Source organism: Cynocephalus volans, chromosome X (assembly GCF_027409185.1).
Source record: "Cynocephalus volans isolate mCynVol1 chromosome X, mCynVol1.pri, whole genome shotgun sequence".
Lineage (NCBI taxonomy): Eukaryota > Metazoa > Chordata > Mammalia > Dermoptera > Cynocephalidae > Cynocephalus > Cynocephalus volans.
The window spans coordinates 176,854,759-176,868,502 of record NC_084478.1 but is presented as its reverse complement, the minus strand read 5'-3'; the positions used below and the strand labels follow the sequence as shown (position 1 = coordinate 176,868,502).

General features: G+C 47.6%; 1 protein-coding gene across 2 annotated transcripts in view; it reads right to left on the bottom strand.

Annotated features, from left to right (window-relative positions):
- Positions 1-1,645: 1,645 nt before the first annotated feature.
- Positions 1,646-13,744, bottom strand: part of NSDHL (NAD(P) dependent steroid dehydrogenase-like) — a 28,634-nt gene continuing 16,535 nt past the window's right edge. For both annotated transcript variants that reach the window (XM_063083974.1, XM_063083976.1), the window contains exons 4-8: positions 11,718-11,864; positions 8,382-8,510; positions 5,785-5,927; positions 3,864-3,966; positions 1,646-3,061 (exon numbers count right to left, since the gene is read on the bottom strand). In XM_063083974.1, the coding sequence (XP_062940044.1) occupies positions 2,729-3,061; positions 3,864-3,966; positions 5,785-5,927; positions 8,382-8,510; positions 11,718-11,864 (855 nt within the window). In that variant the 3' untranslated portion in view covers positions 1,646-2,728. The remainder of the gene's footprint in view (positions 3,062-3,863; positions 3,967-5,784; positions 5,928-8,381; positions 8,511-11,717; positions 11,865-13,744) is intronic.

Sequence of the window (13,744 nt, the reverse complement as noted above, 5' to 3'; positions counted from 1 at the left end):
CACAGGTTGGGAATTCAGGGAAAAGAGAAGGTTCCCAATTGAAGGATCAGGCCAGGCTTTTGGAGGAAAGGGAGCTGGCCATTCTGAACACCAGGACACATAGGGAAGAGGACACTGCAGGTAGCAAGGACAACCTGAGCAAGGATATGTATGACAGGACGTGTGCAGGAAAGTGTGGCTCAGTTGGGCTGCAACACAGCAGGAGTGGAGCCCAGTGAAAAATCTCGAAAGGTGGGTTGGGAGAAAGTCGGGACCCGCTGAAGCACTTTCGGCAGAGAGCCAGGATCTAGGTCTGTTTTAGGCAGGACACCCTGGAGGCAGAGAGGCTCGATGGGAGGAAAGGGAAGAGAGGAGGCAGGCAGATCAGCTCGGCTGTCCCAGTACACCTGACCTAGGTGCAGACGGGGCCAGCTGCTGAACTAGGTCGGTGTTGATGGGGAAGGAAGAGGGACTGCAATGAGAGATCACCCCAGTGGATGTGCAGGACTTGGCAATGGGCTTTTAGCTGTCCCCAAGCTGGGAGAGATCTGCCTTCCCTTGGCCATGATTCTCAGATGGTCCGGGCCCCGGGGGAGAGGCCCAGGCCTGGGGCCATGCTCCAGGGTGCCACTGTAAGCCGTGTGCTGCAAGGCCTCCCACCGTCAGGGAAGAAACAGGTGGGGATGGCCCCCAGGACTTGTGACCTGATGAGCTCTCAGGGGTACCGAGGCTGTGGTTTCCTGGCCGATGGACTTTCTCCGAATGAGTGTGTCTGTGTGTAGGGGACGAGATAGGTCTGGGTCAGGAGTGTCGGGAAATACGAGTGACCAAAGCACTCACCAGACAGGGAGGGTGTCTGCTTCCACGACAGCTGCTAGCACTTCCCTGAGCCAGCTGTAGGGACGGAGCCCAGGGCAGCAGGTCTGCCAGCCTCGCTCCTCCAGCCCGAGACCCTTCTCTGGCAGCCCACCGCAGCGGATCCCCCCTTTCTGTGCCTGGCCTCCTTCCCGCTCACTCCCCGTAGGAAATCAGGCACTGAGCTCTGAGTCCTTTCCAGGAGCTTCCATTTAAGGCTTCATTTCTACTCCACTGCTCTGTCATTGCTCAGACCTTCGTTACCTCCTATCCAGTCCCCCAGGCTCCACATAGGGCAGCTGGAAAGATTTTCTCGGTTCTTGCCCTCCATTGCCTAAAAGATAAAGCTCATCACCTTGAGCTTGACATCTGTGCTGACTGACCTCCCATGCTCCCTGCCCCCCACCCCACCAGGTCGGTCACTTTTGTCCTTCGCTGAATCTAAGACACAGCGTTATCTCATGTGCCGCCAAAAAACACAACATGCTAATTAAACTATGCACGACAAGCAACTGAATGGGAGACTGACTTCTTTAGCGTGAAATGCCAAGTAGGGTTTACACCTTCTGCCTGTGTATCCATCCCTCCAGGTTCAGCTCAATGTGTCACCGCCTCTGCAGAAGCCACGTTTCCTTCCTTCCTCTGAACTTACCCCACATGGTCTTAAGTGTGTGGATCATTTTCTGCCCAGTATCACAGGGGCCTGTGGTTGTTTCTTAACTCCATTACTGTATGTGCTCTGCCCTGTCAGCCAAGTGCAGCCTCTCCTCAGTCAGGGGTAACACTCCTATAACACAAACTGCACCGCACGTACAATGCCTTCACTTTATTCTGGTATCCCCAGATGCCTCCCCACCCTGGGACAAATGCAGAGAAGAAAACAGAACTCTTTAAGATTACATTTCAATTAGTCTGAGAAGAAACCAGGCTCTGTAGGCAGACCATCACCAGAAAACAGAAAAAGCTGAATTATTAAATGTGCTATGCCCTTTGGAAACTGGCCTGGAGGATTCTATGAGCACGAGCTACAAGGATCCAGCCCTTTCTGGATCACGTCATGGAGTTTCTGCCCGAACTCCGAAGAGTTAAAGTAGGCTCTCTCCTCCCTGGCTTACTGCCAACCAGCCTGATGTCTCACCTCAGGAGAGGAGCTAAACAGCTTAAACAGCATGTCACAGGGCCAGATCACCTTGCCACTAAAAATGACAACAGGACTCTGTTGATTAAATGTTTTATGAAAAAACAATGCAGGCAGGCATGCTGACAGTACCTGAGAGCGAACATGGAAGCATGTAAGGAGTTGATCGACCAGAAGTTTTCTCCCTAGGGACTGGGGGGTGATTACAGTTGTTTTAAGCTTTTTTAAGTTTTTGCTCCAAATTGTGCAGATACGCAATGTACATATGAAGTCTCACCCATGTGTTTACATCTTCTGATTTTTTTCTAGGACATTTTTAAGATGTAGTTCCTTGAACAGGCTTCTAATTGCACAGAAATGGTTCCCTGCCTCAATTAGCAGATGGGTTGCCTCTCCCTACCGTGTCCTTGATTATGTACAAGGACACTGTAACAAAATGGCTGACTTCACAGGTGGTCTTTATGCTAAGGAACCCAGAAGAGAGAGAGGGGAGACAGATACACAGAGACAGAAGAACAAAACAGTAAAACATGAAGCTGCCTGGTTTGAGAAATCCAAATCCAATCCTATGAAAGAGGAAGTGTCTGCTGTTTTGCCATCCTCAGAGTCATGGAAGGGGCAGGCTGTGCTCTCATCTCACTAGCAGGAGGACTCACAGCTCAGAAGGAACTCGTTTGAAGGATGTTAGTCCTTGGTCCACAGGGGAAAGACTTATTGGCTGGGGAATGCATGGAGAGAGCTCAGTCAACGGATGCCTCACTCAACCTTCCGCAGGTGCTGAAAGCTCTGCACGGTCCTCTCCACGGCGTCATCCATGGTGACCAGCGGCCGGTAGCCCAGGACCTTTTTGGCTCTCTCGCAGCTGTAGTAGTGAAATGTGCCAGCCAGTGCCACCCGCATCGGTGTGAAAGTGAGCTGGAGCTGGATGACAGGACTGACCACCATCGCTAGCAGAGACAGCAGGAAGGCCAGGTAGTAGGCCAGCCAGTAGGGGATGTGGTACTTTGGGGCCTCGTAATTGAGGCCTGTCAGAATGCGGGACAGGAACGTCCAGAAAGGGATGGGTTCATCATTGGTGATGTGAAATGCCTGGCGAGAGAACAAGATGTTAGAAACACCTCCCTGGCTGGAGGGGTGAAAGGGTCACGCTCAGAACTCGGAGCTCAGCCACAAGCTACTCGCTCAGCCTAGAGCTGATATTTTGGGAAACCAGCGGCCACTCCCTGCCTGCCTGGCTGGCCCAGCTCTTTTGCAGAGCTACTCAAAAGTGAGGCACACGAGTATGCAAAGGCCATGCAGACTGCATCCTCATGGGCCTCCTGAACTCCGCAAGTGGGCAGCGGTGCGGTGTAGAGAGGGCAGGCAATGAAAGTTTTCTCTACGGGCCAGGACTTGAAGTGAAGCTTCCTTAATGTAATCACTGTCAGTACACTGTTAATCACAGTAAAACCCATCTTATCTTCACATGCAATGAGTGGATCATATTACATTTCTCCAACATGCTATGTTTGTTCTAAACCAAAAGCCACACCAACCCTACTCCCAACCGTCCTAAAAGTTACAGGTGGGAAAATAGCAGAGGTTTAGGAGAATATAAGAGGACCAAGCCACAAGGGGATTCCAAAGCTAGGGGTGAGAAACAAGGAACATGGAGGCCTGGGGAGTGGAAGGAGAGGTCCTGAGTCTCTGTCCAATCCCAGCTCATCGGCTCTGGGCCCCAAGTCACGTGATGCTGCAATGATATCGCACTCTCCCTTAGAAGGCCTCGATCTCGGCACAAGGGGCAATGTGCTAGCAAACCCAATGGCAGGGAGAAGAAGCCGAAGAAAGGCAGTGGTGCAGGCAGGATGTGGCGGGCCAGCTCTGCCCAGCTGGGAGGCAGGTGCCTTACCTTCCCACCCAGGGCCGCGTCTTGGGAGAGGTGCTCTGCAGCTAGGATGTGTCCGTGGGCCACATTCTCTACGAAGGTGAAGTCCACCAAGTTCTTCCCATTTCTGCAGGTGCACAAGGAATGGTTCAATCTGTGCTGGGCATGCTCAGCTGCAAGCCCAGTGGAGTTCCTGCACGTGGGCCCAGCACTTGAGAGACAGCTACCTGCAGAACATTGCTACCTGCCTTGACAATGTCAGGCCCTGGTACAGCTAGACACTTATAATGGTTAAAGACGTGCAGTGGGCCAGGACTCCTGGGGCCCTCAGGGCTAGTAGAATATTTACAGGTCAACCAATGAAAGCTCGAATCCCTGCCCGCCGCATTCCAGCACGGCCAACACTGGTGTGGTCTGCTTCAGCTCCAATTTGGGCAGCAGCTCTTCCCAGGATACACTGGACCAACGCCTTGCTCTGGTCTCACATTTTCCTACCAGTCTCTTTGTAATCCCTCAGAGTGATAAGTCAGGGCAGCAGTGAGGCTGAGTAAGAAACGGGAAGGCAAGGCACAGGAATAAGAGGGGGAAAAGAAAGAAAGGAGAGAAGAAAGAAATGTGGTCACCTGCAGAGGCGCCACCTGCGCTTTCCTGGAGGAGGAATGTAGCACCCCCACCTGGACACCAGGAGAATCGAGCCGTGGCCCTTCACCCTGGCCCAACTGCTTCTCCTCTGAGCCTCAGTTTCTTCATTCAGTTTCCAAACAGGGACACAAATATTTTCCCAGACTACCTGCAAGGGTGCACTGGGTTGAAAATACTCTCCCCAAACTCCTATCTTTCTGGAACTTGCGAATGTGACCTTTTTTGGAAATAGGTTCTTTGCAAATGTAATTAGTTAAGATGAGGTCATAATAGAGTAGGGTGGGCCTTAAATCGAACAACCGATGTCTTTGTTAGAAGAGGGAAGTTTGGACACAGAAACCAAGGAAGACAGCCATGTAAAAATGGAGACAGTGATAGGAGTAACGTATCTGCAAACAAGGAATGACCAGGATTGCCAGCAGACACGAGAAGCTGGAGGACAGGCCTGGAACACATTCTCCCTTAGACACTCCAGAAGGAACTCACCAGGTCAGCACCTTGATTTTGAACTTCTGACTTCCAGAACTGTGAGAGAATCAATTTCAGTTGCTTTAAGCACTAAGTTTGTGGTGATTTCTTATGGCTACCACAGGAAATGGATAAGAGAGCAGTAGAGAAGGTCACCGCTATGGTCTGAATGTTTGTGTCCCCCCAACACTCATACACTGAAACCTAATCCCCAGTGCAAGGAGTATTAGGAGGTGGGGCCTTTGGGAGGTGATTAGGTCATGAGGGTAGAGCCCTCATGAATGAGATTAGTGCCCTTATAAAAGAGGCCTGAAGGGCTGACCCGTGGCTCACTCGGGAGAGTGTGGTGCTGATAACACCAAGGCCATGGGTTTGGATCCCTATATAGGGATGGCTGGTTGGCTCACTTGGGAGAGCGTGGTGCTGACAACACCAAGTCAAGGGTTGAGATCCCCTTACCGGTCATCTTTAAAAAAAAAAAAAAAAAAAAAAAAAAAAATTAATTACTTAATAAAAGAGGCCTGAGGAAGCCTGTCTACCCTTCTGCCATGTGAGGACACATAGCAGGCACCATCCATGAGAAACAGGCTCTCACCAGACACGGAATCTGTGAACGCCTTGATTTTGGACGCCCCAGCCCGCAGGACTGTGAGCAATCCATTTCTGTTGTTTATAAGCTACCCAGTCTCAGGTTTTCTGTTATAGCAGCCTGAACAGATTAAGAGAGCCACATAAGGAAAGAGCTACAGAGCTGCTTGGCTCCTGAGATAGTGCCCTCTCAGTGTGAGGGACCCTTGTTACAGGGGTGGAGAAGAGGCACTGAGGGCTGACTTACCCAATCATGAACTTCATCTTGCCCTTCCTGGCTGCCTCGATGAGGACGGGGACCAAATAGGGATCCTGTGGGCCGAAAATGCCATGAGGGCGGATGGCTGTGGTTAAGAAATTCCTCTCAGGATCATTGGCACCCAGGACTGCCTAGAAGAGAGCAGGAGAAAGAATGTGTCCACTGCAAACTCATTGGCCTGAGCCAAGACGGCCCCTCGCTGGGGCCAGACAGACGACGCACTCTGCTGGTCGAGATGTCATGGCCCGACAGCCCACATCAATCACTGATATAATTCCAGGCCACCTCTCTATCCCCATCCTCTCTCCCTGACCCACCACAATCTGAAAACACAGGAGAGGCAGCTGGGGAAGAGCCAGTAACATCAAAGAGAAAGGCCTGGTTTGGGTTCAAAGGCTAAAATGCACACATACAGCCAAGAAAAGATGTGCCTTGGCAGCAGTTTGTGGAAAAGATCCGAGGGTTCCAGTTAACAACTTAGCCGTGAGCCTCCGGTGAGGCTGCTGCCACCAGAGGGGCTCCTGACTTAAGCCACATGTGCTGACTGCACGTTTCCACCAGGCCTGGGCTGTTCCTGTCAATTCTGAGTACCACCTCCTAGGCAAGAACTCTGATAAATCCAAGTGGGCCCAGAAGAGCTGTCTGAGAAGGTGAAGGGGCTGAAGGCCATGTCGTGGGAGAAACAGGGCAGCAGCTGGGGAGCGAGAGAAACGAGCTGATACTTGGAAAGGCCACAGAGCAGTTACTAAGCAAGGGCTCCAGAAGCGGCAGCTGCTCTTCCCATTACTACTGTCAGGCAGAGAGAAGAGATATCCTCTGTATGGCTTAATGGACAAACTAGAACTGAAGAGCTTAAAGTATACAGAAACAGGTTTTGCTTCAAAAGTAACAAAACTTCCGGAAAAATCTGTGACATCGTTGGTAAAAATGGAGATCACAAAGGTACCTACCCTGATGGGGCTTATCTGCTGATTGAACGAGATGACCCGTGTCAACTGGTTCAGTAAATGCACATACACTTTTTAAGTATAATTACCGTTGTATCATGTCACCTACGACTTCTACCCTATGGTGGCAACATGCTTGTGTGTGTTTTGGTCCCAGCAATTTCGAGCTATTTGCTGATTGAGTTTATAATGATCAGAGCTGTCCAACAATGGAGAAGCTGCCTCTTCAACAGATTCCCAGAGCTGCCACCAGCCTCTGGTCCCTGTGGCAATGGGGGAAATGACTAAATAAGTCTTCCAATGACCTCTATGAAGGATTATTTCTATTATTAAAGGGAAGAGCTGAAGGGGTCCTAGATCAACACCACATTTGGTCTCTTATGAGTAAGGTTTTAAAGCCAACAGCGGGTATTCATTGCCTGAAAGGAGGCTCCAGATGAGTTACTGCTGGAGTCATTTATAGGCCTTGCTTATTTCCAGTTGAGGACCCAAAAGTCAATGTGAACAAGACACAGATGGTCTGGGCCAAGGCTGCCATTTGAAGCTCCTGAGCCTACATGTGCTCAAGCCCTGGGTGGGAGTCCCAAGCACCTTGGAGGAGTGTGCGCAAGTCTCCGGGATAACTGAAGTTCTTACAGTCAGGAGGAAGCTGGCTGTTGGGCAGCACAGGGGGCCTCACGCCAGTCCAGTGCTGAGCTCCAGTTCAGTAAGTACTGGCTTTGAAAGAAAAGCTCAGCAGGTGCGATGCACTGCAAACACCTGGGCGAGGTAAGCTCTCAGCTACCCTACCCAAGCGAGCTGTCTGGAGCTCAGGAGCACCCCAGTCTGCAGCTCAGGAGGGCCTCAGGGTGACGTCCTCGACCTGGATCTGGCAGCTGTCAGGATCTCCAGAGCTCCAGCAGCCACACTAAAATCAGGTGGCACTTGATGAAGCTGGTTGGCCAAGTGGAAAAGTACTTTTCCTTGAAATAAAGCCAGATCTTTCCATTGTTTATTTAAAAAATAAGGGCGGTGAGCAAGAGTACCACAAGGAAGGTGTGTGCAGCTGAAAAAAGCCACTCCTTGTGCATTCAGCCCAAGTCATGCCTGCATGCCTGGGATCACTGTGAATTGCTCCTGACTTCTGATTCCCACACAAAGCGAGGAAGCTCGTGTGGTGTCGGCTGAGCGCAGGCTCTGGAGATCAACTGCCTGGGTTTGGCCACCTGTAGCTGCACGGCCTCAGGAAGGTTCTGAATCTCGCTGCGCATCAGTGTCCTCCTCTGTAATCTGGTGACGGTAACAGTTCCCACTTATGGGATCATTGTAAAGTTTGTTTTTTCTTTTATTTTTTATTTTATTTTTTTGGTAGCTGGCTGGTACAGGGATCGAACCCTGGACCTTGGTGTTAATCAGCACCGCACTCTAACCAAATTGCTGTGAAGTTTAAACGAGGCAGTTCCTGGAAAATACTCTGAACAGTGCCTTGCCACATGAAGCTATTCTGTTATGTTTAAAATTTAATTTCACCCACAAATTTTACTTCCCAGTTTAGGTAGTTAGGCCTCAGAATACTAGCTTCATATGTTCCTAGATATTTTTCTGAAGCATCTAAACCCTCCAGATGCCCACTCGCTCAGCCAGTTCTAAGGTACGCACTCTCTCCTGCAAGATCTTAGTCTCAGTGTAGTAGTCAATGGGGTTCACGGCATAAGGGAGGTCTTCGGTTCCATTCTTGATGTCGATGCCCTCAAAGATGACACTGGCACTGCTCGTTAAAATGAATTTCTGGCAGAGGAAGATTAAACAAAAAGACACAAGTCAGGAATTATTGTTATTCAAACAGCCCGACGGTCATGTGTGACAGAGAATCAAATGGCCCCTCTTCAGTACCCTTGCATGTGAGGCGCTGTACAAGTTCTTTGCTACAAGGCCTTCATTTTTCATGCCTTCTCAAAATACTCCAAAGATCACCATCTTTTGCAACAATGTGGATTCTGCACACATTATGGTATTAGATTCTAAAACAGTAGATCTCACATTTTTTTCTATCACATCACACCTGAGACATAGAACAGATTTCCATTTTTCTTGGTATCTTAACACAGGAGTGATTCTCCATGGGGGAAGGATAGTTCACATCTAGGGAGATGTCTGTTTGAAAAAGATCACTGGTTATTCTGCACCAACCTTGCCATGTGAACACACGCATGCACACGCACACGGCCATGTAAGAAACGCTATGCTGAAGGGAGATGCTCTCTTACGAGGGTCCCCAGCTTCCAGCCCTCTGGTTAAGAGCAGCTCATCCAATGCTGGACACCATCAGCCTGAATCACATCTTTACCACTTTTATTCAACATTGTACTGGGAGTCCTAGCCAGAGCGGTAGGATAAATCAAACAAAAATTTATAATGATTGGAAAAGAAGCTGAACTGCCATCATTTGCGGAAGACAGAGACGTCTACACAGAACACACAGGCGAACATACAGAAAATATTAGAGTCAGAGTTCAGCAAAGTTGCTGAATTCAAAATCAATATACAGAATTTAACTGTATTCTTATACATTAGCAATAATTGAAAATATAAAATTATTAAATAACGAAAAATGAGGTGCAAAACCTTCATGAAGTAAAGTAGAAAACTCTATTGAAAGGCATTAAAAAGATAGATAGAGAAATATCCATATTTATGGACAGGAAGACTCAATATTGGAAAGACGTTAATTCTCTCAGAAACTACCTACAGGCTTAATGAAATCACAGTAACAATGTCGAAAGACTTTACCTAGGAGCTCGACAAGCTGATCCTAGAATGTATGTGGAAGACCAAAGGGCTCAGAATAGCCAAGTGCATTTTGAAGAAGTTGGTGGGGGTGACCTGTCCTGCCAGCTACTGAGACTTCTACCTCAGTGAAGACAGCACAAAGAGGCCAGTGGAGCAGAGAGAGCCAGGAGTAGGCCCCTGGAGGATGGAACCCCCACCACGTGCTGCAGGTGGTGCTGAACAGTGGGGAAGGGGTGGACCACACAAGAAATGGTGCTGGACAGGTTATCTGTATGGAAAATAAATGAGATCTCTCCCTCACTGCTGCCGGAGTTACAGACTTAGAGTGGTAACACTTCAAACCTTTAAGGAAAAAACACATTTAGCAATCTTTTGATCTTGGTGTTGGAAAACATTCCTTAAATGCAACAGGGAAAATCGTTTTCTGCACCCTTACCCACTTAGCATTCTGCCCCCTCACTGAATGAACTAGAGCTATAGCAAGATGGATAAAGCTAAAAAGCTTAACACTGGGGAGAATAGCAAGTTGCAGGAGGATATGTTCAATATGATACCATTTTTATGAAGTTTTATAACATGCAAACACCACCTTATATTGGCTGCACGTGGAGCGAGAAGAAATGGTAAAGCCCCAGTCAGAACAGTGTCCACCGCAGGTCCAGAAGGAAGGCAGTGGCGCCGAGGATGGGCACCCTGGGCGCTGCAACCCCACCGGCCCTACTGTTTCGTGAGCACTGGCCTGAGTGTGTGCGTGCTGCATTGTTCTCCCACCTTTTCCTATGCCTGGCTCCTTCCCTTGAACAGGATGGTTACGCAAGCATGGGGGAGTGTGGAGTCTGCGATTTGGCATCAGAGGATCCGCTTTGGATCCCACCTTTCTCATTAATTAGCAAAGAGACATCACTTAGCACCTGTTTACCTAACGAGGAGCAAATTAGGTGATAACTGCCACAGAGCAAAGTGTCTTGTCAGCTGCCAAGCATAGGGGTCACTATCATTACTGATCTTTCCAGGGCATGGGGCCCAGAAGAGCTCCCTCCCCACCTGTTCTTGCTGGGCCAGCTGGTGAAGCTGGGGACTGGCCATCAGTACCAAGGACGGTTATTGGGAGAGGAACCCCTCACCCCCCTCTCCAGGCTTTTCTCTCGTTTGCACAGTCCTGTGGCAGGTGGCACTGATAGGGAGCAGTTTCACCCTGGGGCTCATAAAGAACAGGCTTTATAACAATGCAGCATCGTATCCCCTCAGGTCTGAGTTATAACAAGTTTCTATTGGCTAAAAGTAAACTCAGTTTGTTTTCTTTTAAAATATAAGCAAGGTTTAGGAAATAGTGTAGCACTTTCTCAAAAGTTTAAACAGAGAATTATAGTATGATCCAGCAGTCCCACTTCTGGGTCTATCTCCGACAGAACTGATAGCAGAAACTAGGACAGATATCTGTGCACTCATGTTCACAGCAGCATATTCACAATATCCAAAAGGTGAAACTAACACAGATGTCCACTGAGGGAGGATCGGAGAAACACAATGTGTCCATCCATGCAGTGGGGTATTTTTCAGCCTTAAAAAGGGAGGAAATTGTGACACATGTTACAGCATCGATGATCCTTGAAGACATTGTGCTCAGTGAAGTGAGCCAGTCACAAAAGGACAAATACCGCGTGATTCCACTTATACGAGGTTCCTAGAGTAGCCCAGTTCATAGAGACAGAAAGTAGAATGGTGGGTGCCAGGGCTGGGGAGGGGGATGGGGAGTTAGTGTTTCATGGGAACAGAGTGTCAGTCTGGGAAAATGAACAAGTTCTGTGGGTGGATGGTGGTGACGGTTGCACAACACTGTGAACGTGCTTAATGCCACTGGACTGGCATTTTTTAACATTTAAAATGATTAAAATGGCAAATGTTATATTATGTATATTTATCATAACAAAATATATAAACAATATCTTAATTTTATAGCCCTTTAACCAAAGACTGATAGGTCTCAGGGTCCTCAGATGGTCCATTTGACGCAGTTAGAAAATTAAAATTCAAACTGGCCTTGGCAAGAAGACCTGCATAATACCTAGTGACTTGTAGGGCTGAATTTCTAAGATCTTCACAGTACTTTAAGAAGCAACCCTGGCTAGGCCCAGGAAGGCAGCAAGAACCCTTAGGAAGAGCCACACACGTTCCCGACAGCACTCACTACAGCTTTCCCCTTACCTGAACCCCAGCCTCTTTGCAAGTTTCAATGACATTCTTCATGCCAAGGTAATTCACTCTATAAAAGAGTTCCTTGTTGTTACTGGATGGCGGGGGCGATGCACAGTGGAAGACTGTGTTTACACCTTTCAGAGCTGGGTACAGATCCTGGAAAAGCAAATGAAAACAAAGTAATCACTCCTGCTTTGGACAGGTCAACAGTCTTCTCACATTCTCGCTCTCCAATCTGGGGTTTGTAGGTCTCTTGCCCTTTATAATTCTATAGTCAACATGGAAATACATTCTCGTAAAAGATTCAAACAATACGGAAGAAGTACATGGGATATAAACCATGCTGTCCCTTTACTTGCCCTCTCCCCATTAACTAGTCCACAATAAAAAGGGGTTTGGGGCATGAGAAGCCTTCTGGGTGTTCAAGGCACTTGGGGGGTAAAACTCTTGGGGAAGGTGAGCTCACAGACAGAAATTATGAATCACGTGAAAAAGTGCCATGCCATTAAAGACTGTAAATACCCAGTTAACAGGCATATTCCTTCCTGTGAAAATAGACATAATCCAGCAACCCAAAAGGGATTTTTAAAAAGGTATATTTAATTTACCGCTAAAGGGAACCAGAGCTCCCGAGAGAAATGACTATGATCTGGGGCAGGAAAGGTCCAAGATGAACCAGGATCACCTTGTCATACCAGAAAGTAAGGAAGCCAGCCAAGACTACTGAGGTCACATTAAAAGGACCCAAGAGCCAACATGAAGAGTCTCTCACTGGCTAAAGAAGGACAGTCTGATCACCATTAAGAATAAGAAGTCTTTCTGATACTGGTAGATAAAGGGTAATTAAGCATTTAATCTGCATGCCATACAAAGATCTGGGCTACTAAATGAAGAGAGAATGACAGCATGTCACTATTTTGCCAAACCTCAATTAAGTAATAGGATCTAGGTGTGATTCACGGTTGACACCAAAAAAAGAAAACAAAGATAACCCATGACTTACGTGCCTGGATTCACCAATTAATATTTTGCCACAATTTTTTCTCTCTCTACACAGGGACATATGAGGTTTTTCTGAAACCATTTGAAAGTTGCAGACCTCATGCCCCTTTGCCCCTAAACTCTTTACCAGGCATCTCAGAACAAAGACATTCTCTTAAGTGACCACAAAACAATGATCACACTCAAGATATTCAACAGATGATCCTCTTATCCAATAATTAGTCTGTATTCAAATTTCCCCAGTTGTCCCAATAATGTCCTTTATACCTGTTTTTATTTTTGGGTTCAGGATCCAATCATGGATCACACATTTAGTCCTCATGTCTCTTCCATCTCTTCTAATCTGCAACAATTCCCCATCTTTACTTTTTTGTCTTTTCTAACACTGCCATTTTTCAAGGGTTCAGGCTGGTTATTTTATAGACTCGCTCTCAATTTGGATTAGTCTACTCACACTTACAATTAGATTCAGGCTTAATAGTTCTGGCATGAATACCACATCAGTGGTGTTGTGTCCTTCTCCGGGCATTACCCTGGATGGAGCAAGTTTGTCCCAGTGTTGGTGATGCTAAGTTGGATCACTTGGTGAAGGTGATGGCTGCCAGATTCTGCCATCAAAAAGGTACCTTTTCCCTTTTGCAATTAATAAGTAATCTGCAGGGCGATAATTCCACTGATTGATTTCAGCATTTATTGAGGGTCCTTGCCTGGAGCACTATTCCATGTACTGGTAGCAAAACGGCAACATTCCAATTGTAGCATTCCTCTGTAAAGTAGAGTTGCCCCTTTCCTCTACCCTAATTTTTCTTTTCAGAATTCCATGGATGCATGGATTCTTTTCTGTTTCTTTCTGGAGTTTTTTGGCAGCTGGCCAGTATGGGGATCTGAACCTTTGACTGTGGTGTTATAACACAGCACAGATTATTTTTTTGTTCAATGCATTACAGTCCACTATTATCTTTGAGGCTCGAAATGCTCAAAATGTCCCAAATTTGGTCAGTGGAGGCCCTTCAGATTGGCTCCTGTGTCCTTTT